The sequence below is a fragment of the Lissotriton vulgaris genome, chromosome 11 (assembly GCF_964263255.1).
Source record: "Lissotriton vulgaris chromosome 11, aLisVul1.2, whole genome shotgun sequence".
Taxonomy (NCBI): domain Eukaryota; kingdom Metazoa; phylum Chordata; class Amphibia; order Caudata; family Salamandridae; genus Lissotriton; species Lissotriton vulgaris.
In genome coordinates this window covers 298,998,241-299,022,245 of record NC_141699.1, presented here as the reverse complement: position 1 = coordinate 299,022,245, position 24,005 = coordinate 298,998,241, and the positions used below count along the sequence as shown (strand labels likewise).

Sequence of the window (24,005 nt, the reverse complement as noted above, 5' to 3'; positions counted from 1 at the left end):
TGGTTGGATTCATGCCTGATGTTGTCTGGGAGTTTGTTCCATCCTTTGGCTGCTTGAACAGAGAGCCGGCGGCCACCCATCCGAACCAGCTTCACCCTAGGTACTACCAGCAAATTACGCTGGTTAGATCTTAAAGATCTCACCGATTGATGTCGACGGAACAGGGGATGAAGAATAGACGGGCAAGCACTATGGATGGACTTATGCGCCAAACATAAGGTTTTAAACATAATCCTTTCCTGGATGGGTAGCCAATGAAGCGATCAAAGTGAGGCCTTAGCCGAACATCGTTTGGGGACTTTCATGAGCAGCCGAGCTGCACAATTCTGCACGGATTGCAGAATTTTTATGGTACCAACTGGGGCCCCCATGTAGACGGCATTTGCATAGTCCAGCCGCGACAAGATCAACGACTGGACCAGCATTCGTCTAGCTTCGAATGGAAGGAGATCTAGAACTTTTTTTAAGACTCTCAGCAATCCATAACAAGTCGCGGCCACCTTCTTAGCCTGGTATTGAAATCCTAGCGAGGAGTCCAACCAGATCCCCAGGCTTTTTATTTGGGTCTTAGGTACCGGAGGGGGTCCCAGACAATACGGCCACCAGGGGTCCAAGTTGATTGGGGCTTTATAGCCCAGAAGCATAATGTCTGTTTTGGCCCCATTTAACTTTAAAAAAAGAAGAGGTCATCCATTCCAGGACATTCAAGAGACAGAACACAAGAACGATCCGATTTACTGGACATCACTGCCATCCTTCCATCACCTCCTTTCCTACAGCGTGAATGGCAGCATCTAGGTCCTGATGAAATGCGTGTTCATCCGTCACCACTGGTGTTTGCACAACTACATCCTATCAAGCCCAGGCCAGAATGCAATGTTTCCACGGCCCTTGCACAGCAGTGACGGTTGTGCAGCATGGCCAGGCCAAGTAACATGTATGCATGTATGCATGGATGTATGGATGTATGGATGGGTGGTCTGCATGGATGTATGTATGAATGGTGGGTGGTCTGCATGGATGTATGTATGTATGTATGGATGGGTGAGTGGATAGAAGCTGCACCCGTAGTGCGTGAACGTAGCCGACAGCTGGGCGCTGAACCTTGTCAAAGGCACCGATATTGTCAGTCTTGATTGGAGGGACTGCTGGTTTCTGACACAGAGAGTGGACTGGTATTGTGTTGTGACGTAGTGTTTGTTAAAAAGAAGCGCCACAGAGTCAGGTAGGTTCTAAAGGAAACAGGATGCATAGATGGAGGCGGCCTGTTGCTTTCTTCCAAGCACTCTTCATCGTGTAACATGCTAGCCATCCAAAAATCTATCATGCTAGCCATCCACAAATCTGCCTCATTGTCCTGTCAGGGGTGTAAGCACCATATAAATTCATATAGAGTACCTAATGCCCTCAATCCGCTTCAGATGAGCAGGTGCGCGGGGTTTTTTGGCAAAGGTGAAGAGTGAGCCTTTTTCTGCAGGGTGGGAGTTGGCTTGGACATAAATGTTCGCTGCACTAGGGGTGTGAACTAGAGCTTGTGTGCAGGTGCTTCAAAGCGCCTGCATCCTTCCGAGCTCCAGTGTGTGGCCGGGATCTATGCAAGGACAGCATGGAAGGCTCAGGGCTGCAGTCACTGAGGTACTGGGGGTGCTCGGATGGATGGATCCGAGGGTCTGGATGGGGCCAAGGGAAGCTGGCCTACTCCTATCAGCCTTCAGAGAGAACGCGTTCCAGGACTTCATGCACTGATGTGCTAGAGCACTAGGAGCTTTTACCTCTCTGAGGCAGAGAGAGATTGATGTGTAAAGTCTGGTGTAAGTTACTGTTACACTTGAGTATGTCTGCACACCACGCGCATTTCCACAGTGTGACCCTGGTGTTGGTGCACTGGTTTATGGTGAGTGTGGTGGACAGGTGGAAGGTTAGGTCTGGTTTATTTACCACTGTATGAACTCTAGTAAGGTTTCAGATTGGCAACTTTCATGAAGCTTCCTGACACCCTTCACCAATGACAGAGGCAGGTTTCTGGGGCATACGTTCCTTTCCATGTGCATGATCCGCAGAAGAGTGGCTGTCAGCCCAGGACCGGAAGAAGATCCCATGATCACCTATGATTTTCAGGCGGTATAAATAAGACAAAGCAGAGATTCTGTGTACCGCCCTCTCATAAGCTGGGTGTGGTTCATGGACATCGATTCACCAAAATGCCTGGGGTAGTGGAAGTGACGGCACGCACCCCTTGGACTTAATGAAATCCCAGGAAGTGACCTATGACCCCTGACCTCTCCCTGAAAGTGATGTCACGAACATGACCCTGACGATTCGCCAATAATTTACATTGCTGACGTTCCATAATAACTTAATGATTAATATCACTTCTGTTGTCCATTTTAGATACCACTATATTAGTGTACGGACACGCTCTTTAAAAGTGGTGAAGAGTGACACTTGCCTTTATTCACAGTGCACCAGGGAAGCAAGTGAGCCAGGCCTCTTCTAGGAGAGCTCATGGGATTATTCCCAAGGAACATGTAGAAACAAGCATTTGCAATGCAATAGGTCTCGCATTTACGACAATGTGTTTTATTTATGCTTCAAAAACCAAAACATAAATAAAATGCATTGTCATGTACAATGCCAATAGCTCAAACTCGTGTAAATGCAAGACCTATTGCATTGCAAATGCTTGTTTGTTCTGCAATCCATTCCTCACAAAAAGTAATTGAAACTGTGGACTACTTCATCTGGAGATAATGGTTCAATCCATCCATGCAGTTTTACACGTCGTGTCAAAAAAGAGATATGTAAAGGCAGCCTGACAATGGTACAGTAAAGATAATTGTGATTCACCCAACTGCTGATAAGATAGGTAACTCTTCGTATCTTGAGACGGAAAGTACAGGAGCTTTCTAAAAGGTGGTCATTTCTTTGTCCCAACTTTCAGCACACAATCAGTTCAGACTACTACGGTTGGATGGAAAACAAAGACTAGAGGAGGACACGCTGGTAACTTGTGAGAGGTAAAGATGGCCACTAGAGAAAAGTGGTTCAGGTCCAGGGATGTTGTGGGCCAGTTGTAATACAAGTGTGGTAGCAGCTGTACAATGGTTTACAATTGTACAGTTTCTTAAGCAGATGTGATCCTGCTACAAAGTGGTGCGATGATCCTGAAAGCTGGCAACACAAAAGGTACAAATAAGGAACTAATCCGGATAAAAATGTGTTATATTGATTTTTAGCATAACACATACCCTGATCTACTATCAGTGGTCGGTGCGTTGCTGAACCATCAAACGGGTACCAACAAAAAGAACAAAAAAGACACAATGAAAGTGAATGCCCCATATTAACCCTCCTAAGTTTCTCAGCCCAAGCACCAGATATCCTATTCTCCTGTGCCGTCTTCCAGGGTCTTGTGTTGCCCATACATGGAGGCATTTGTGACTTGTTTCCGAGTATACCTTTGAGCCTCCTCTTAAGCATGTATATGTTCAGCGACGGGGACTATCTAAAGCACCCTGAGGTATCGAGGGCAAGTTCTCTTAACTCTTGGACAAGTAGGAAGGGCGCCCACACCTCTTCAAAGACCTCCCCTTTCTGATCTAATACCTGGCAGGTTTTCTCCATCCTTAGTGTGTCCCATAATCTGGACCACAATTCTCTAATGTCCAGAAAACGTTTCTTCCCTCCACAGAGCAATGACGTTCTGCCTTGCTGCGCCTAGTACTTGCAACATCAATAAGCTTCTGCTGGAGGACAGGGGAGAGGTCTGGGCGTTAGCTGCTCCCAGTAGAGTGTAGACAGGGATTATACAGACAGCCATCTCAAAATTAGTATCAAATGTGTCAAGAACACTCAACCAAAAGGACTGTAGTCTTGATCATTGGCAGGGTAAGTATATGAGGGCGCCCCCAACTCAACATCCAGCCAGCAGGAGTTAGATCCATAGGGGACCCATGTGCGCACCTTAGCAGGAGTGTAAATACCTGCATGTCATTATTTTAACCATTGTCTCCCTGACAACCATGCACTCAGAGGCCTTTAATGTCCCTTAATTCATCTCTTACCATTCCTTGTCAGAGTGGCTGTCTCAGCTCATCTCCCGTTATTTTCTGTCGCAATGTCCTCTCCCCACTCTCTCGCATAAGGAACTAATCGAATAATGAGTGTGCTTTGCTCTATACCTACTGAATAACTCCAAAAGGACTACAGGTAGGTTGAACCAACCGTCTGTAAATTTCATGGACCTCCCGTTATTTAGGCTTCATGTCCGTTGTCCTTAAGGATTTCTTTGAGGGATGCCTTTTGTCCGTAATTTCAGACATTGCTGCACGCTGCCCCCTTGCAAGCAGCCTGAGAGTTCTATAACTCTCCCTGCAGGGGCCAGCTCGCTCTCCTGCTGTGATCAATAGCCTACAACAGCCCCTCCCCAACCTGGCACAGATTGCTATCGGCCCATTATCATTCAGTATGTCGGCCTAATTATTACATTCAGAATGACAATGGCCCTCTCTGTGCAGTCACAGGGTGTTATAATTTCACTAGTTAGTTCACTCCATATGATGCCCAGTGCAGACTCCAGCATGCAGCCAGTATCTGGTACTTAATTTTCCCCTCGCAACAATCTTTTAGAGGACTCAATCTCTGATTGTGAGCCAGAGAGTGACCTCTCAAAACAATGTTCAAAAATAACAGACAGTATTTGCCCTGCGTGGCTCTCAATTGTGAAATGGGTCAACCCAGTGCACTAATCATGTAAATAAATTATGATTATAGGAAATGCCACAAAAATACCTGCACAGTTGCTCAATGCTGCATGCATACCCAAAAAACGCAAACGCCACGATTGTCGCAACCTAATATAAACTTATTTTGACTTGTACTTATGTTGGTTGTCTATTTACGTACTCCTATACTATTGTGTGACCTCCTCTGAGGTGCTCTGATGTGTCTGTAAAACATACCCTTTGTTCCGAATTTTTGTCCTGAATTTTGACCTTCTTGAATTTTAGTGCTAAATTTTGACCCTTTGTCCTGAATTTTCACACTCACCATCCTGGATTTGCACCCATGCCAGATGGTCACCCTACCTAGAGGGCGCTTTTTGTGTAGTTTTTATGTATATGCATTCATTACACCAGCAAAGTTCCTTATACTTTTAATAGAGATAAAACTCACCTGTGGGCTACCCAGTGCCTGCAGTGCTTTCCTCACACCTCCGATGCGACCGCAGACGTCAAAAGACTGTCAAAAGAAAAAAAAAAACACAAAAGTATAAAGACAACTTTGGAAGGAGAACAGATGTTTGTGAACAAGCTTGCACTTCAAAGAACAAAAGGCAATCACGTTTCTCACCATGAATCCTTTTAACAATTCCAACACATAAGATGGCCCTTTCTAACTTAAGAGCTATTATCAGATTCTAGAGTACCACTACCTATTATACTGTCAGCCCTTAATATTGTCCTCAGTAGTACCTAGGTTAGGAAAATCTGCATCTTGCTGCATGTGGAGCTAATCATTCTCTAAAATGCACACTTCTTCCACCCTTCAAAGTCCGAAACAGTTATGGGAAACCCAAGACTGCCCTTTAAGCAATTTCCTTCATAAATGACAGCAGATACATTTCCGGCCCTGTTGTATGTGTTGCTACTAAACGTTGGACATAATCAAATAAGCTTCAAGAAACCCTTTTTTTCAATACTAAGTCTTCAAAAGGTCCCACAAATAAGCTGAGTTTGATACCTCACTCAATAACACAATCATTCTAGTAGGTCCTGGTTCTCATTCACTATACTTTGACAATAATAAGTTTAGTTGTGCTCGTGTCCTCTAAAGAGACAATTTAACAAATGTGTGGAGCCTACTAACGGGGCTGATTCCCATGATTGGGACACACCGACCGAAGCGTTGGTGGACCCCCTTCACCCCCGACAACACACCAGCTCACAATGGCTCACATTGAGCTCTATACTACACACATGGGGACGAACCGGCGTAAGCCGACGCCGTTGTGCTTACATAACGCGCAAATTACGGGGGCAGTCGAATACCCTATATTGTATTTCCTGAGATGCTACTGCCCCCCCCCGCTCCCCTTGCTGAGGAGGGGGATAATTTCCTGCACAGGAGCCTGATAGGCTACTGCATAACCTTGGCTGTGACATCTCATTACTGAAGGCCCCAATTCCTCACGGTTGTCTCTCAATCGCTCGTGCACCATGGGTCGCAGTAACCACAAACAGCGACAGCTGTCTTTCAACATCTCTAAAACCCCCAGGTGCGACGATAATGAGAGTGCTGTACAAGGAGACCGTCGGTCCACCCGGACCCTCCGGACCCTCCGGAGACTGACTTTTCCTCAATGGACAGCACTGAGGCCACCATGGCAACGATACGAGCCGGCTTTAAGGCCATTGACGCAAGATTTGACTCACTAGACACTCGCCTGGATGATATGAATGTGCAATTGGATCAGCATGAGGCCCGCATAGAAACTGCCAAACAGCAGAGGTAGAAGGTAGAAGACATCTCTGAGGTAGAAAACACCCAGACAACCGATAAGTGCCTGGAACGCGTGGGAGCAGCTTTTGAAAACAACAGCCTCTAAGGCGGAGGATCTAGAAGCTAGATCCCGGCAAAACAAAACTCGCATAGCCGGGGTACCTGAATACACGAAAACGGGGCCCACTGCGGGCAAGGTAGAGCGGCTGCTTGTGGAGCTCTTTGGTAGAGAGCCCTTCTCTTTAACATTCGCAATTGAAAGAGCAAATCGAGTACTGGCCCCTAGTGCGCCTCCCGGTGCCCCACCACAACTGCTGATAGCTCGTCTCCGAGATTTCCACAACCGCGACATGGCCCTATGTCTCGCCAGAGAGAAGGGCGACCTTCAACATCAGGGTATGTCGCTATCTATGTTTCCTGACTTCACTCCCCTGGTCCAAGAAGCACGCTGGAAATTTCAGGTCGTAAAATGCCTCCTACAAGCAGCCAACATACGCTACGCTATGCCATACCCTGCCCGTTTGCGTATTGATCATGATGGGAGGACTCACATTTTTGATTCGCCCCCGACGCAGCAGATTATCTGAACCGCCACAAATTGAACTCTGACTTTCAGCCTGGGAAGTAACTCGCCAACTCTGGTGAGGTCGGCCTCGGCCCGTGGACATGGTTGAGGATTACTGTGTAATTATGTCCTGCTTTTACCTCTTTCCTAACTATTATGGCTTGCCAAAAGCATCTTCTCTATCTTTTCTACAGGTTCATTCCTTCATATATTGTCTGCAATGCTTTTACTGATACAGCTCACATTGTTGATATGGCGGACTCTTTTTTGAGCGTTGCCTACCATCCAGGAGATCTCCTAGGTTGTTTTTTTCAATTTGGGAAGATGGGATTCACCGGATACAAATTGGGTGGTTATCTAATGTGGGTGGGGGGTGGTGGACTTGAGGCTGTTGTTTTTTGGGTTAAAATGTATGATTGCTATATACAGGGTGCTCAACTTATCATTATTCAGCTAGTTACACATGGATGGGTTGATGTCTCTCCGCCTGTTTTGATATGCAAGTCATGACAAGTGGGGCAAGGGCCTGAGGCCTTGAAGCTGACAGGTATGTCCTGGAATGTGAGAGGGTTGGTGAACCCCCATAACGGGCTGCAAGTCCTTAGTTATCTTACCCAACATACAGTTAAAATTGCCTTTTTGCAAGAGACCCACTATACTTTCATGTTCGATAACAGCTTTGCTTCCAACTGGGGAGAAAATCATTTCTTCGCTAGCTACAGCACCTACTCTAGAGGAGTGTGTATTCTGACCCATAAGTCGGATCCTTTTAAAATGCACAGGTTGATTGCAGACCCAGAGGGTCGTTATCTTGTAGTTGCAGGGAATATGGGAGCACAGCAAATACTACTAATAAACATCTAGGCCCCTTATATAGATATGCCCGAATTCTTTCCCAATATCTCTGCACATATTTCCAACCTGCACTTTGGCTGTATTTTGATGGGAGGCGATTTTAATGTAATATTACAACCCACGTTGGACACCACGGGCTCTGACCACATTACCAAATCACATTCCTTAAAAGCACTACAGGCCCTGCTACAAACTCATTTATTGACAGATGTTTGGCTCCATCAAAAAACCTGTGATAGAAGTTTCTCTATTTTTTCAGCACCACATGGCATATGGTCACGCATAATCCGTTGGCATCTGCCCCCAGAACTTCTCATCCACACATTCGAAGAAGACTACCTAGCCTGCACACTGTTGGACCAATCCCCGGTCCTTCTGTCCCTTACATTCCAAGTCTAGCGCGGTACTTTCAACCCTGGAGTTTCCCGTCGGAAGCTCTGCTTCAATAGAGAAGTCAGAGACGCCATAGTAGAATATCCATACTAATAATATAAAGAGAGAGCTCAAACCTTTGAGGCGGGTAATCTCAGGAACCACAGCACCAATCACAACACCCAATACAGCATTGGAAAGGGCAGTTGCTGCAGAAGGACATAGGCTATACAGACGCCCACCATATACATTTAAAAGGTAAAAGAACCGTGCCAGCAAAGTAGTCCCTTGTGGGCGTGTCTGCGTTGTGCTGTGGGCGTGTGCTGGGGGGCGTGACAAACACTGGGGGCGTGTGGTACGTTCCACCCTTCATGCCATGTCTCATATTGTGTGCTAATCCCACCCTGCTCCCTTTAAATACCCCTGCACCCCATGATCATAACCCACCCTTACTCCTTAAAATACCCCAACACCCTTAAACACTAACCCATCTTAACCCTGTAAATATACCCTGTACCCCAAAACCCAAACCTATCCCCAAACCCTAAAAATACCCCTATACCCCAAAACCCAACCCTAGCCTTGAACCCTATAAATACCCCTGTACCTCAAAACCCAAACCTACCCCTGAACCCTAAAAATACCCCTGTACCCCAAAACTCAAACCTAGCCCTGAACCCTAAAAATACCACTGTACCCCAAAACCCAAACCTAACCCTTAATATACCCCTGTACCCCAAAACACAAACCTAGCCCTGAACCCTTAAAATACCCCTGTACCCCAAAACCCAAACCTACCCCTGAACGCTAAAAATACCCCTGTACCCCAAAACCCAAACCTAGCCCTGAACCCTAAAAATACCCCTGTACTCCAAAACCACCCCTGAACCCTAAAATACCTCGGTACCCCCAAACCTACCCCTGAACCCTAAAAATACCCCTGTACCCCAAAACTCAAACCTAGCCCTGAACCCTAAAAATACCACTGTACCCCAAAACCCAAACCTAACCCGTAATATACCCCTGTACCCCAAAAAACAAACCTAGCCCTGAACCCTTAAAATACCCCTGTACCCCAAAACCCAAACCTACCCCTGAACGCTAAAAATACCCCTGTACCCCAAAACCCAAACCTAGCCCTGAACCCTAAAAATACCCCTGTACTCCAAAACCACCCCTGAACCCTAAAATACCTCGGTACCCCCAAACCTAGCCCTGAACCCTAAAAATACCCCTGTACCCCAAAACCCAAACCTAGCCCTGAACCCTTAAAATACCCCAGTACCCCAAAACTATATCTGAACCCTAATAATACCCCTGTACCCCAAAACCCAAACCTAGCCCTGAACCCAAAAAATACTACTGTACCCCAAAACCCAAACCTAGCCCTGAACCCTTAAAAATACCCCTGTACCCTAAAACCCAAACCTACCCCATAACCCTAAAAATACCCCTATACCCCAAAACCCAAACCTAGCCCTGAACCCTAAAAATTCCCCTATACCCCAAAACCCATACCTATCCCGAAACCCTAAAACTACCCCTGTACCCCATAACCCAAAACTATATCTGAACCCTTAAAATACCCAAACACCCCAAAACATATACCTCAGTACCCCATAACATATACCCCTATACCCATACTTACCTTATCCAAACATAAAAAAAACATGCTTTTACAATTCATGCATTTACAACGAATTTAGTTGTAAATGTATGCGTAGTAAAAGTATATAAAATGTAATGCCATGCGTTATAATGGCATTGCGGAGTCATGGTACTTTCGTAATGAAAGTATGCGGAGAGATGGTATGCGGAAAGAAAGTTGCAGAATAATCGGTGTTTACTCTCCCCCGGTATGTACATTGGTGGCACGGCGGCCCACATCTCCAGCAACATACTCATATTTTTTCACCACCCATTTGAAAAATGCACAGGTCTCGCTCATTGCTGGCCAGCACCAACATACACTTTTAGACACACCTCCTGCCACAAGTTCTAGAATTGCGAACTTTAGAACTGGGGAGCTACGTTCGAATCTCGGCATCAGCTCAGCATCCTGTGATTCCAGGCAAATCGCTTTGTCTCCCTGTGCCTACCACAAATGAATGTGCTCTTCTGTAATGTAAATTGTGCTCATGCCATGTTGTCGAGTTTGCGCTATATAATATTGCAAAGAAATATAAAGTAGGGAAACTCGAGTTCACACACTACTGAACGCGCACTCTTAAGTGCATCAGCAGTGCACTGTGAATCGGAGCGTTTCACAGGCCTGTCACAGATAAGAAATGCTATCAAATCAAAATCCTACAAAACAATATACTACTGGCCGGCAGCAATTCATACCCGGACAACGTCGGCACGGGCTGCTATCAACAATTAAATCATAAACCAAGGACGTATAGAAATTGAAGACTCACTGTATCTATTAAGCGAGAAGTCCGTACAAGATTTCAGCCTGCCGCCTGCGGTCCGAACTAACCTAACTGGATACCACAATATCGCTACCGCACACAATATTCCAGAGCTAAATAACTACCTTGCTCAACACTTGCCTAACTTAGTTCCCGACCAACAACTCGCCTACAACACCATAGTTGATAGTGTTGAAAAGAAGCAAGGCAAACTATTGTTCATAGACGCCCCCGGTGGCACAGGAAAGACTTACCTAATCAACCTCATACTTGCCAAAGTTCGATCTTCTGGGAATTTGGCTCTAGCTGTTGCTTCATCTGGAATAGCTGCCACTTTGCTAACAGCTGGGAAAACAGCACATTCTACCTTTGAACTGCCTCTAACAGTTTCCCTTGAAAGGGATTCAATATGCTCTATTCGGAAAAACGGACCTTTGGGGACACCGCTTCAAAATGTGTCTCTTATCATGTGGGACGAATGTACAATGATACTAAAACCATTGCTGCCTAGCCTTTTTTTACCCGGACAACGTCGGGACGGGCCGCTAATTCCAGATAAATGTGAGCTCAGTACCTTGCTATACTATGGTATGTGAAGCTTTTAAGGTATATATACGTGGAATATGTATAACTAAACAGGCTGGCGTACTTCGCGCTATTTGCCGAGAACCTGAAGTAACTGAGAAGGCGATCAGGGAACTGGCTGCTCGGAGCACAACTGGTGCCTGGTCTTTTTCTCTGAATCAACAGGCGACCTTCCTGGCAGAATTTCAGGACCTTGCTGATCGCGAAGTCAAATACCTGGGCAAGTACGCACATGCCAGAATATATGAGGAGGAAGAGCGTCCTGGCCGAACACTAGCTGGACTCCTTCGACCCGCACTCTTCCTGTATCACGCAAATAAGTCTATACAACGACACAATCCTCACCCAGGACTCCGATATCTCTGCAGCCTTCCTTTCTTATTATACTCAATTATACACAACCCACTCCCAGCCGGTTGACTCTGCTCTCAATGACTATCTCACAGAGGTGGCGAAGGTCTGGCTGGAAGATGCCCACCGTCAATTCCTAGCTGTACCCATAACAGCTGACGAGGTCACACAGGCCATAGATGACCTCAATGGCTCCCATGCCCCTGGAACGGACAGCCTCATCGATATATTTGATAAAACTTACAAAACATTACTGGTCCCCCATCTTCTTGAGGTATATGTCGAGGCCCTGAAGGCAGGACTTCTGACTCCCGCGTTGCACAAGGCTATCATTTCTCTGCCTCTCAAGCCTTTGAAAACCACCTGACAGGTGCCCTTCCTACCGACCCTTGTCTCTCCTTAACCAGGACTATAACATTTTAACCAAGGTGCTCCCATCCCGGATCTCTCTTTTGATAGATCAGATGATATATCCCCCTTCAAAACGGGTTTTGTCCCAAACCGGTATACGTCTTTCAATCTTCGAACTGTGTTCGCGTTAATTAATCAAATGAAATGAAATGAAAAGGGCATTTGTAGAGCACATGGCTACCCGGAGGCCTCCTAGCGCTGGGCTGAACCTACTGGTCCGGAAGACAGAAGGGAGTGCTTAGGGAAATAGGAATGTTTTTAACTGTCTCCTTAAGGAGAGGTGGCTGGATTCGATCTGGAGATGACGAGGCAGAGCGTTCCAGAGTCTACCTGCATTCAGGGAGAAGAGTCTACCACCACTTCTAGCACGTTTTATTCTGGGGGTTGCGATGAGGTGGAGATCATACTAATGCAGCTGTCTCCTAGCTTTGTAGGGCTGAACCATGGCTGATATCAGAGGAGAGCCTAACCCTTGGAGAGATTTGTGGACAATGCACAGGGCTTTGAAACTGATTTGTTCTCTCACTGGGAGCCAGTGCAGAAGACGGAGAGCGGGTTTTGCGGACCACCGTTTTGACGACCCCGTCAACAGTCTGGCTGCGTAGTTCTGGATGACTTGCAGTTTGTTGATCACGGTGGCGGGGGAGCCTAGGTAGAGGGCGTTACCAAAGTCCAGTCTAGACAGCAGTAAGGACTGGACCATGGTTTTCTTGTCTTGGGGGGGGGGGGGGGGGGGGGGGGGGGGGAGCAGGGGGAGAACTTTCCTAGCCATTCTAATTAGGCCAAAACAGGTTGCCACTGTCTTATTGGCTTGTACCTGGAGCGTCAGATTATGATCCAGCCAGAAGCCCAGGCTCTTTATTTCGGGGTTAGGCGAAGGAACTGGGCCATGCAGGCAGGCCAGATGGTTCTAAGGGCAGAGTTATCAAAGTTACCCAGGGTCATGATTTCAGTTTTTCCTCCGTTCAGTTTCAGTTGGGAGGACCCCATCCAGTTTACCACTTCTGTAAGACAGGCATTTAAGGTTGAGGAATAGGGGGTGGATTGGTTTAGGGCAACAACCAGCTGGGTGTCGTCGGCGTAGGTGACCATATGGATCCCAAAAGGAGCTACAATGGATGCAAGGGGTACCATATAAAACGTTAAAAAGTGTTGGCTCAGCGGCGAACCCTGAGGGATGCCGCACTGGAGGGGACAAGGTTTGGAACTCGTACCGTCTTCAAAAACCTGAAACGTGCGGCCTGTCCTAAAGTAGCGGAGCCAACTCAGGGCGATACCAGATACTCCCAACTTGCTAAGGCGGTGAATCAAGACCTGGTGATTCACCATGTCGAAGGCTGCGCTCAGATCTAGTAGGATAATGGCTGCTGCACCTCCTGCATCAAGAAGTTTCCTGCTTTCCTCAATGACTGCCAGCAGTGCGGTTTCTGTACTCTGTCTCGGGCGGAAGCCAATTTGTGAGGGGTGGAGCAGGTTGGAGGTTTCTAAGAACTCAGAGAGGGTGTGGTTTACATGTTTCTCGATTATTTTATTAGATTCCTGGTAAAAGGGATATCGGGCGATAGTTGCCCAGATCAGCAGGGTCAAGGTGGGGCTTCTTTAGGAGAGTTTTGACCATAGCTTCCTTCCAGAGTGGAGGGACAATGCCTGACTCAAGTGAAGTATTAATCATATGGGTGATTGTGGGACCGATAGTGGAGGAGACTTTGGCTAAGATGTTCATGGGCGCCGGGTCTCTTGGTGATCCGCTCTTCATTGTGGGCAGAAGTGATATGAGATGTTCCAAGGAAAGGGGGGGGAATATTCCACGTGGTGGATGGCGAGAGGAAGCTCAACTGTGGGCCTGTCTACTGACAGGTCAGGTAGAGGGAGAGATTTTAAGATATTCTGGATTTTGGTATTAAAGAACTCGGCTTGGTTTTCGCAACGGGTTCCATGGGGGTCTGCGGGGATGGGTGGGGCTGGGCATTTAAGAAGTTTTTTTATTATAGCAAACGTCTCTCTAGGGGAGTTAGCGGCCTGCTCGATTTTGGCCTCGTAAAAGGTTGCCTGAGCTTTCCTCATTTCCTCTCTATAGCTGCGGATGGCATCCCTGTAGGCGCCCTTTGATTTCAGCTGCAAAGTCTTTCCCCATCTTCTTTCTAAGACTTTACAGCTCTGTTTCAAGATGCGCAGTTCGGCTGAGTACCAGGGTGAGCGGGTGGAACTATGTTTTTTGGTGATCTTAACTTTAGGGAGGACGATGTTCAGAGAGTCATCTATCCAACTACAAAAGTTGTTGTGCATTGTCACCGGGCAGGGGGTGTGCGGGGGTATCCTCTTATCTACTTCGCGGATCCATTGCTCCTGAGAGAGCTTAGACCAAGGGCGAGCAAAGGTACGAGGAGGGGGAACCGGGGGAACAGAAGAATGGGGATACCAGGAGAGGGGGATCAAATGGTGATCAGATCAGGGGATAGGGATTGGGTTGTTTCCATGGAGAGTTTCCACATTAAAAAAACACACGGTCCAGACAATGTCTCTGGGAGTGTGTGGGAAGGAAATCAGCCAACCATTCCCACTGCTGCAATCTTGTTGGATGCCGAGAAGGCTTTCGACTCTTTAGAGTGGCCTTTTCTTCATGCCACTCTGGCTAAACTGGGCTTTCCTCATGGGTTCTGTGATCCTATACAACTACTACACACCAACCCGGTGGCCAAGCTTCGAATAAACAGGGGACTCACTATCCAATTTACATTATCACGGGGCACGAGGCATGGATGCCCACTCTCACCGCTTTTATTCATTATCACTATGGACCCCCTTGTTGCCATCTCCACGAATTGTATCTCCATCAGGGATTTCAGTTTCATCTATGCCCCCTGTTGGCCTCACTGTACGCGGACGATCTTCTACTCTTTGTTCGAGAACCCAAAACAAATCTCCCCCCGCTCTTGAGAGAAGTGGTCAGGTTCGACGTTTTTTCCTGCCTGGTCGTCAACTGGTCCAAATCGGAGATATTCCCCTTAACTAACGCCACTTTACCCACACAATAAGACTTTTCCCTGCGCTGGTGGGATGACCATTCCCGCTACCTGGGTATCCTCCTGCACCGTACCCCCTCAGAGGTTATTCGCCTTAACTATGGTCCCGCTATCGAACGACTGTCAACCCAAATAGTTAGATGGATCAAACATCCGCTGTCAATGGCTGGAAGAATTGCTATATCTTTTTCTCAGTATCCCTATTCCGCTCTTGGCCAATTTCATAGATGCCTTACAGAGCATGCTTATGGCTGGGTCCAAACTGGAATGGCATGGTGAGCAAAATAACAATGGATTTAGGCCCAGATCTCTGTACTAGGGTGAATGTATGACATTGTTCTGCATTCTGTCCATTAATTGTTCATTTTGCATTTGTCATCCCGAGTGGGACGGGTATGCCGAGACGTGGGCCTCTTGCTCTCCATGCCACTGGAGTCAAGCTATCCTGGCTGATGAGGGATCAAGCATCCTAGGACCGGTTTTGGGGTTTGTTTCCAGTCCAGGGAGGGCCAGGCAGTTCGGGCTGGACTGCTCCCATTGGGCGCAGGGTCAAGATTGATTTGCATATGGCTGGGCCCAAACTGGAATGGCATGGTAAACAAAAAAACGATGGATTCTGTCCATCAATTGTTTTTTGTATCAGATTAATACGGGTAGGCGGTCAGGCGTGTATTAGCTGGCGGACGCTAATAATGCCCTTTGAACGTGCGTGGTTTGGGGTTCCAGACCTATATCTATATTACTTTCATCGCGCAGGCGCAATATGCCTACTACTGGTATCACCCAGATGCTAGGCTTCAGTACTTGAAACCTGAGTATTCACAGATCCAAGCTAGCTGCCTAACAACGATCCTCCAACAAGGGCTCCCGCGTTCACCCTCTGAAATACAAACGCTCCACACCACGTACTGGGCTTGGGAAAAATTGCTACAATACGTCAACGTGGAACATCTTTATTCTCCACATTTACCATTACATGACAATCCATGGACCTCCCCACCACTCGAAACACTGACTAAACAGATGCTGTCCCGATGTGCATTGCACACTTTTGGGTATCTCTTTCGGGAGGCAGAACTGTGACCGGCTCTGGCCCTGGCGGAGGGGCACACTGTGTCCCCGATGGACAGATTTCTCTTACATAGAACACGGATATCACACAAGCAGCTACTTCCCCTTTGATTTTGGAACCTTGAGATTTCCCCCACTCTCACTTATCACATTGCCAGATAATTCACACTTAGTTTCCTGTTAGGGGGGAACACCCGCGCGGCATGGGAGCGGGATTTGGGACAAACCTTGACGGACAAGATTTGGTTTTTCTGCTGTGAACAAACCCGATATGTTTCCAACAACTAGAGACATAAGCTTCCCCACTTTAAATATCTGCATAGGGCTTACATCAAATCAGAACTACTTACTAAAATAGACCCTTCCAAATCCCATAATTGCTCGCAATGCGCAGCAGAAAATGCCAACTTTATACATATGGCATGGCTGTGCCCGTGTGATCATGTGTTTTGGGAAGAAGTTTTTAGCCATATCATCTCCATGACTGAAGCAGACTTGGCCCCCCTCCCCACTTCTGGCACTGTTGAGGCATGTCCAACCTCTCTATACTGGGATGCAGCGTTTTACTGCTATTGCTCTACTTCTCACAAAACAACAAATATGCAAGAACTGGAGCACCTCCTGGATCCTGGAGAGCATCAACTAGCGGCTTACTCATTCCATGTCTCCTCTTTGTTTTCCTTTTTTTATACAGATCTGCACCCCTGTATGGTTCTACTAAGTTGATTGTATGTTGTTTTTTCTCCTTTTATATGTTTTGTTTCTGTCGGTCATTAGCTGCTTCTTTGATCAAGTGAAACTAGTCCCGGTTGGGCTGAAACTAGTGCCCGGTTGGGCTAAAACTGAATGTTAACATAGTGGCTTTTATTTGTTGATAAAAAATGCAACAAAACAACTTAAAAATATATATAACAAATGTATGGAGCCAACACTTCGAAGGTCAACATATTTTTTCTTAGTGGATGGTGAAGTTCAGGAACAAATCCTTAAAATCAATGTGAAATTCTGCTACGCATTAACTAATCTTCAGTGAAACCTGCATCAGGTCTTTGAGCCCTGCAATTAGCCCAAGTCTCCTAGGGCTGAATGAACTTCAAAGACTCTTTCCAGTATTCACTTAGATCCAGCAAATAGATACCCTTAATTCAGAACAACTCTGTTAGCAGTTTTGCACCATGTCTTCCACAATTCAGTGAAGCAGTGATTATTCAGTATCTCTATAAAATGGAGTTTCAACCTTCACATGTTTTAATGAATTGCAGCATCAAGGCTCCCAATCCACAAATACGTTTTTCACAATGTTTCCCCTTTCTCTGTAAATTTATTCGCCTGGAACTTCAGGCTACGGTGATGTGGTAGTCACAGGTTTCCCAGCATGCATGCAAATAAAGTGTCATGTATCCCATCCCAAAGTGAAATTCATCCCCAAGTCTTATGGCCAATAATGAAGTTCAGCAGCCATCACTCAGTGAAGGGTAAATTCACCACAAAGGTTGAGAGAACCAATGAGTGTTTGCTAGCATTTATCAAAACCTTCAGTGAACCAGGTCACCTCGGAAAGTCTGCTTGGGTCCTGCGTGATCGGGAACTCGAATTGGCATAGGATGGGTGTTCCAAAACTGGGCAAGGCGGGAGCACCAGCTCACTAAGAAAAATGTCTCTTTAAGATATTTTGCCCATACAAATGCAAGCCAATATGGACAGGCTGCTCCACTCCTTTGTGGCCACATAACATCTCAACACATTACTTAGAGCACAAACTTTCTGATGCATGTTAACAAAAGCATCAGGTACCAGCTAAATAAGATCTTCCCTTTTTTGCAATATTTGTCACAAAACGCTATTTCGAAGTTCTCTTATTGAATTTCTTAGTGTGCAGAAAACTACTGTGAAAGTGGGCAGATATGTGAGATTTTACCTTGCAGAGGCTGTATAGTATGATCAGGACTCCACCTAGGAAGTAGCCACTGGAGGGATTGTCCCCCATGATGTACTTGTACCACAGCTGGATGGGAACAAGGGTGCGGAACAGCTGGCTGAGCTCTTCAACGATGAGGTAAAATTTGCCCTGTAAAGATAAAATATGTGATATGTTTAGAAACCTCTGAAATACACTGGATGTTATCATGACATTCAACAGAGCATAGCACTTAATTGGGTGTCAGGACCAACCTCCACAAAATTATTAGCAATCAAGTAAAGCTTTTTTAGTTCACCCCATAAAACAAACTTTTCCATGTGCAATACTAAAATAAAGTGGGTAACCACAACCAGGGTCGGTGTACTGAACGACTCAACACACCAAAGCCAAATACAATAGAGGGAACTCGCCACTCTTCACTGTACACAAACAAGACACCTGTGTGAGTGAACTCAAGAACAGAGTCAGGTGGTTCCAGCTAATGGCTCCAAACACACTCAGACACCAACACTTCCATTAGCTGGGGATCGCATTCCAATATGTTTTTTAACTGAGCAACATTATACAGATCAGTTTTTCACATGTTTGCAGTTCAATTTTGATTTGAACGTTTTTTCTTCATTTAGAAAATACAAACTGCCACCCAGATCGGCTTGAAAGTCACTCATAGCAATGTTAATGGCAGCTAAAAGAGGTGAGCATAGAATCTCAAAACAGCAGATATTTTATTATAGGAGATTTGGAAAAAACTAACAGGCATGCTAAAATCCTAGCGTAACTGTGTCTATTTACACAAATATGACGTTCAGCTGATGCTGCAAGGCTGATCCTACGCGAGTTTTCTCGAGTGTCATTGGAGAGCCTGTCAGGAAAGGTCTCATCACCTACATCACCCAGCATTCAATCCCCGAGAGATGGTAGGGAACTAGGAAGACTCCCAGTTGACAGTGACCAAAAGCTAGGCAGGGGATTTTCGCTGTTTACTTCACAGGGAATCGCGATTCTAAACCCAATTCGTTCTTTTACAAGTTACAAATGATAAAACATTGCTTCTGCAGTCCTTACATTAAATTTTAGAAATGCCCATAGTTTATAACTGTATACCCTGGTTCTGAGGGACATAGGGCAAACCCATTATATTTAATGTTGCATGGTTGAAAAGAAGCACGCTGCAGATGAAGCAGTTAGCGAGGTACTGCCATGGGGGGGAAAACAAACAACTTATGCCACAAGGGCCAGCAAAGCGAAGTGCCCGCCCACTGACCTACTTCGCCTGATTTCCTGCTTACCAATTCCCCCCACGAGTCCAAATGTTTACCACTTTCACTGTGCAACTGATATGACGTCTTAAAGGCTCTGCTTATGGTAGGCTTGTGTTAAGGCCTACAAAGTGTTTAAATGCGCCAATCTGTCTATCAGTCTTCTTTTAATCAGTCTGGAAATGTTAGAAGACTAATCCAAGATCGGTACAATACGTTCCAACTAATGCAATTAGAGAGAACATTAGCTCGAATGCCTCTCTGTGAACGGTAAGCTCCGGCCCCCTGAGGCCTGGTAACACGAGTCTGTCTTTGGTGAAGCAGACAGGGTGAGTCAGCACCTCTTGTACATCTCTACAGCCTTCCTGCGTGATTGGTGAAGCCATCAAAATGTCCCGGGATGAGGAACAGCTATACGAGAAAAAAAATGAGTATGCAGTTCCTTGGGGTGGCGGGGGTGGGTTGGGGGGGAGGGGGTGTTCGGCGAGAGAGAGGGAGTAGGAGAAAGGAGAGAAGAAAAAGAAGAGGAGAATTCCTCTTGTCGGAACTAGGGTCCTCACACACCCAGCAAGCTAGGTGACATGCTTCATCATATGGACCTTCTCCTTGTCGGGTCGGCGTTGCAATACCCAACGGGCTCCCATAAAGGGGCTCTTTGGCGGAGATCTTTTGTTCCTGGCCATATGGTGCAGTGTGTGTGAGGGGCCTAGTGGTGTAGATGTGAGTGGGTGTAAGTGATTAATAAAACAGGTTGGATAGTCCAAAAAATAACTTTATTCATGCTGGCTATCCGCCTGACTAAAAACAAATGAAGAGTGGCAGCCTGCTGACGTCAAGGTTCAGCTCAGCTATGCTCATCTCTGTAGGTCAACATGTTTCATGTCTCGCGGTCCTAGTGATCCTCTGCAATTCTTCAGGACCTAGTGTGAAGGGAAGAACTATCTACACATAAGTGGTGGGTGCAGTCGCTACCTACCACGTCACTTAATATGGGATCAGTTTCTCCATGTAAGTCGGGTAACCTAAGAAAAATATATAAACTGTAACCACAGCAGTGTCAATGAAGGTTACAGAATCCTCTCTCCAGTTCAATCCACAACCCATGCTCTCTCCCAGTGATGGATCATACCAAAAAGCAGTGGTTATCATACAGGGGGATTTTATACCTGATAGCCACAGTGAGAAAACTCATAAGGTTGCGAGGTTAAATTCATGATAAAAAGGCAGTTGCCCAGGTATTAAAAAGAAGACCGGGAAACTTCGTGCCGGTAGAGCACCAATATAGCAGCATATATTAGATTGGGTAAACTTAACTGCAGGCACACTGTTCGCTTACAGTTGCGGTTGGAATGAGGAACACTTAGAGGGAGTCACAGTACATCCAAGGCAACAAATGCTCTCCGCCATCTCACAGTCTGTACAGTGACAGCACAGCGAGGTACGATGAGCTGGAAGATCAGACAAAACAACCACGTCACCACATGGTCACACTGGCCACCACCAGGTCAGGGTCGGCCACTTTAATCGGCCTCCACCAGACGAGACATGTGTAGAAGCATGCACCGAACCTAGGGAGGGAGCAACAGAGAGAAACAAGTCACCAGTGAATTCATTTGTGAGCCCACACATTCATGACAAGGTAGGGTTAGAGAAGGCCATGTGGGCCCCTTATGCGGAAAATATTTTTATCATGTTCCAAGCTATCTGGAAGATCCTGCACACAAGGAGGTGAGCAAGTGTTGCACAGCGAACAGTAGGTTGCCGAAGTACTGCAAAACCCACTGGGCTGTGCATTGTGAGGAGTGTAATGTGTTGTGTCTCCACTTTGGTCAATGATAGCTCGCCTGAGCCCTTGGGATGCTGACGGAGGCACCAAGAGCCGCCTTCCTTGAAGACCACCCGGACACAGCGAGAGGATGCATCTCTCTGGAGTGCTCCGCAGGATGAGATCACTACACAGACCTCGCCTCCTGAAAAAGTCCAATCTCTCAGTTTTGGCAGTTCTCTGATCTCATAAGCTCCTGGGACAGAACCTCCTGGGACATGGAGCAGTGAACATCGGCAATTGCTGAAAGACCAGAGTTAGCTTCCCTCATTCTCTCGATTGCCTTTAATCTCCTGTGACAACACTTCACAACGAAGAATGGAGGAGAAATTAGTCTAAAGTGATAAATGCCGGTGATTTATTGAAGTCGCTGCCCCGGTAGTCCATCATCAGACCCCACACTATGTGACAGGAAGAGACTGAGTTATACATGAAAGGGAGACGTTTCTCTCCAGGATTTCCCCACGCTTTATAATCCTTAACAATGTCCACAGCAGCACTTCGAGTCGATAGTGCTGCAGGTGTGGCTCCACGGCCACCCCAGAAACCCCTTCATGTACCAGGGAACTTTAACCAATTTTGATGTAACCCAAAAAACACAGGCATAAAAACAGTGCACACCCCAAAAACAAAAAACCATGCCAATGGGCCGAGTGCGGGTTTCACAAACTCACTTACCAGGTGACACAGTTGCAAAAAAGCACCCCTCTGTGCCAGCAGACTTCATCCACTTCATTCATGCCTGGCCTTAAATGCCACTCACGAGACCCTTGCCCAAACACAGTGGAGCACCAGATTAAAAGGCTGTGCCCTCACACTTGTGTTAAACCCTTACAATGAATAACAAACAGGAGAACTTATGACGTGATAAGTGAGCTCTAAAACCGGTTCAACAACCTAGTGCTATAGATACAGAGCATAGCCACAGAAGGGGGTCCGCCAGCGCAGTATGAAGTCATCCAACGATATAAAATGGTAAACCCAAAGGTCTTCTACCGAAGTTAATACAAAACTAAAAGGCATCGTTTTGTAAAAGATTTTTTTTTGCAGCTTGGTTTTGTGTCCTATGTCTCAGCACAACAAAGCCTTTCATTGTTCGAAATTTCTAGAAGTACCAAAATACATGTCATAAAATAAAAAAATGATATATTTATTAACCTGTCAAAATAAAAGATAAAAGTATTACTTTTGATGAATAAAACAAATACTTATATTCTAACCTTTTTGCAGACTCTGCACATTAAAGGAGATTCAACATGCAGCAGAGCCTTTAAAGCTTGTGAAGACCTGCCGACCGAGCATCCCAAGAACCTCTCCTAGAAATGACCAGTGGCTTGACTCATCTGCTTTGTATTTGTATGGCTACTTTGAGGATACACACCACCAAATAGGGGATGAGAGGAGATATATTGGTCTGTGGCTACTGTTTCCCGACTATCACACAACACTAAACTATCCCAAACGTATGTACTGTAGGAATGGCGTGTGATGTTCAAGACTACAGCTAGCAGGTACCGACCTAGCATGTAAAGGGACCCTCACCCACAATCAGTGGTATGCTTCATCATGGTATCTTGTATTAGTTTGGAGGCAATATTTTGATGCTTTTGCAGCATGGCATCCTTGAGGAATGACTGACTGCAGGACAAAACCCCTACCTAATTCTATGTGGTCTAATAATTATAGGCTTAGGGCAATAGCATTTGTTTAGACTATACCGGCTATGTAAGGCAGCATGCTATCCTCATACCTTCACCCTATTTCACTCTTAGACTGCTAGGGAAAGACGAGTACTGCTGATGGTTAGGAGGTGACAGTGAGTCCTGATGGAAGTTGTGAACATCTTAAACCATTTTTATAATACTTATGTTTGAGATACCTTAGTTTTGTATGATACTGTCACCAGGGTAGCTTCTGGCCAACTGATAAGAACTGAGATACATTAGAGCCTGGGTGTTTTTTGGAAACATTTTATACGCTTTTGCCTGGTTTTTAATGTCATGATTTAAAATGTATTTTGAAAGGTATTTTAAGGCCGTGAATTTATGCACATTCGAGTTTTTTTTCTTTCATGTTGTCCATCAAAGTTAAATCACTATGGCGCAGCAACCACTAAAAGGTTCATTTTGCAGATACAGCAGTTAGCAGAATGGCAGATGACCAGACGTGAAGCACAGAGATTCTGGGAGGCTGCTCCCAAAGTGTGGATCAGTCCACGATGAGGCTCTGGCACTAAATTTGGAGACCAGGAGTGTGATGTAGATTACATTTAAAATGGGGAGGTATATAGCCTTCGCGTCCCTGAGGTAAGAGAACATACCTGGATGAACATAAGAGTAGACAGAGTAGTTTAACTTGTGATTTTCCACCAGTTAACATATTGCTTACCCGGGCAGGTCAGGTCCCGCAAGACCAGGTGAAGAAAGATCAAGCTGCAAGATTTTGGAGGATCTGGAGATTTTGTATAGTTTGCTTAGTAAATTACAAACTACTACAGTATTCTAGACTAGAAAAGTCTCTACAGAGAATCAGGTTAAGCTTTGAAAATGTATGATAATGGCAAAAAGTCTCTTTAGCACTTAGGTCTTCATTTACACCTGGTGGCGGTACTGTATCCATCCAGGTCTAATCCTCACACGCGCCCGCTTACAGAAGCTGGCTGTAATTGTTCTCAATAACAGGGCCGCCTGGCAGTGGCAGAGAATAAGCAAATATGTGCATGGTGTTGCAAACACTGCTATGCTTAGATCCCAGACAGGCACCCTTGCAGGACTATCTAGTGTAAGCCACAGTAGGCAGAGACCCCCAACCTGGGGGCATACCAAAATTTCCACCTACATGTTGGCGCTACC

General features: G+C 46.0%; 1 protein-coding gene across 3 annotated transcripts in view; it reads right to left on the bottom strand.

Moving 5' to 3' along the window:
* Positions 1 to 24,005, bottom strand: part of RNFT2 (ring finger protein, transmembrane 2) — a 277,905-nt gene that overhangs the window by 32,713 nt on the left and 221,187 nt on the right. For all 3 annotated transcript variants that reach the window (XM_086943264.1, XM_086943262.1, XM_086943263.1), the window contains 2 exons: positions 18,067 to 18,216; positions 5,176 to 5,241 (listed from right to left, as the gene is read on the bottom strand). In XM_086943264.1, coding sequence (XP_086799390.1) covers positions 5,176 to 5,241; positions 18,067 to 18,216 — 216 coding nt within the window. The remainder of the gene's footprint in view (positions 1 to 5,175; positions 5,242 to 18,066; positions 18,217 to 24,005) is intronic.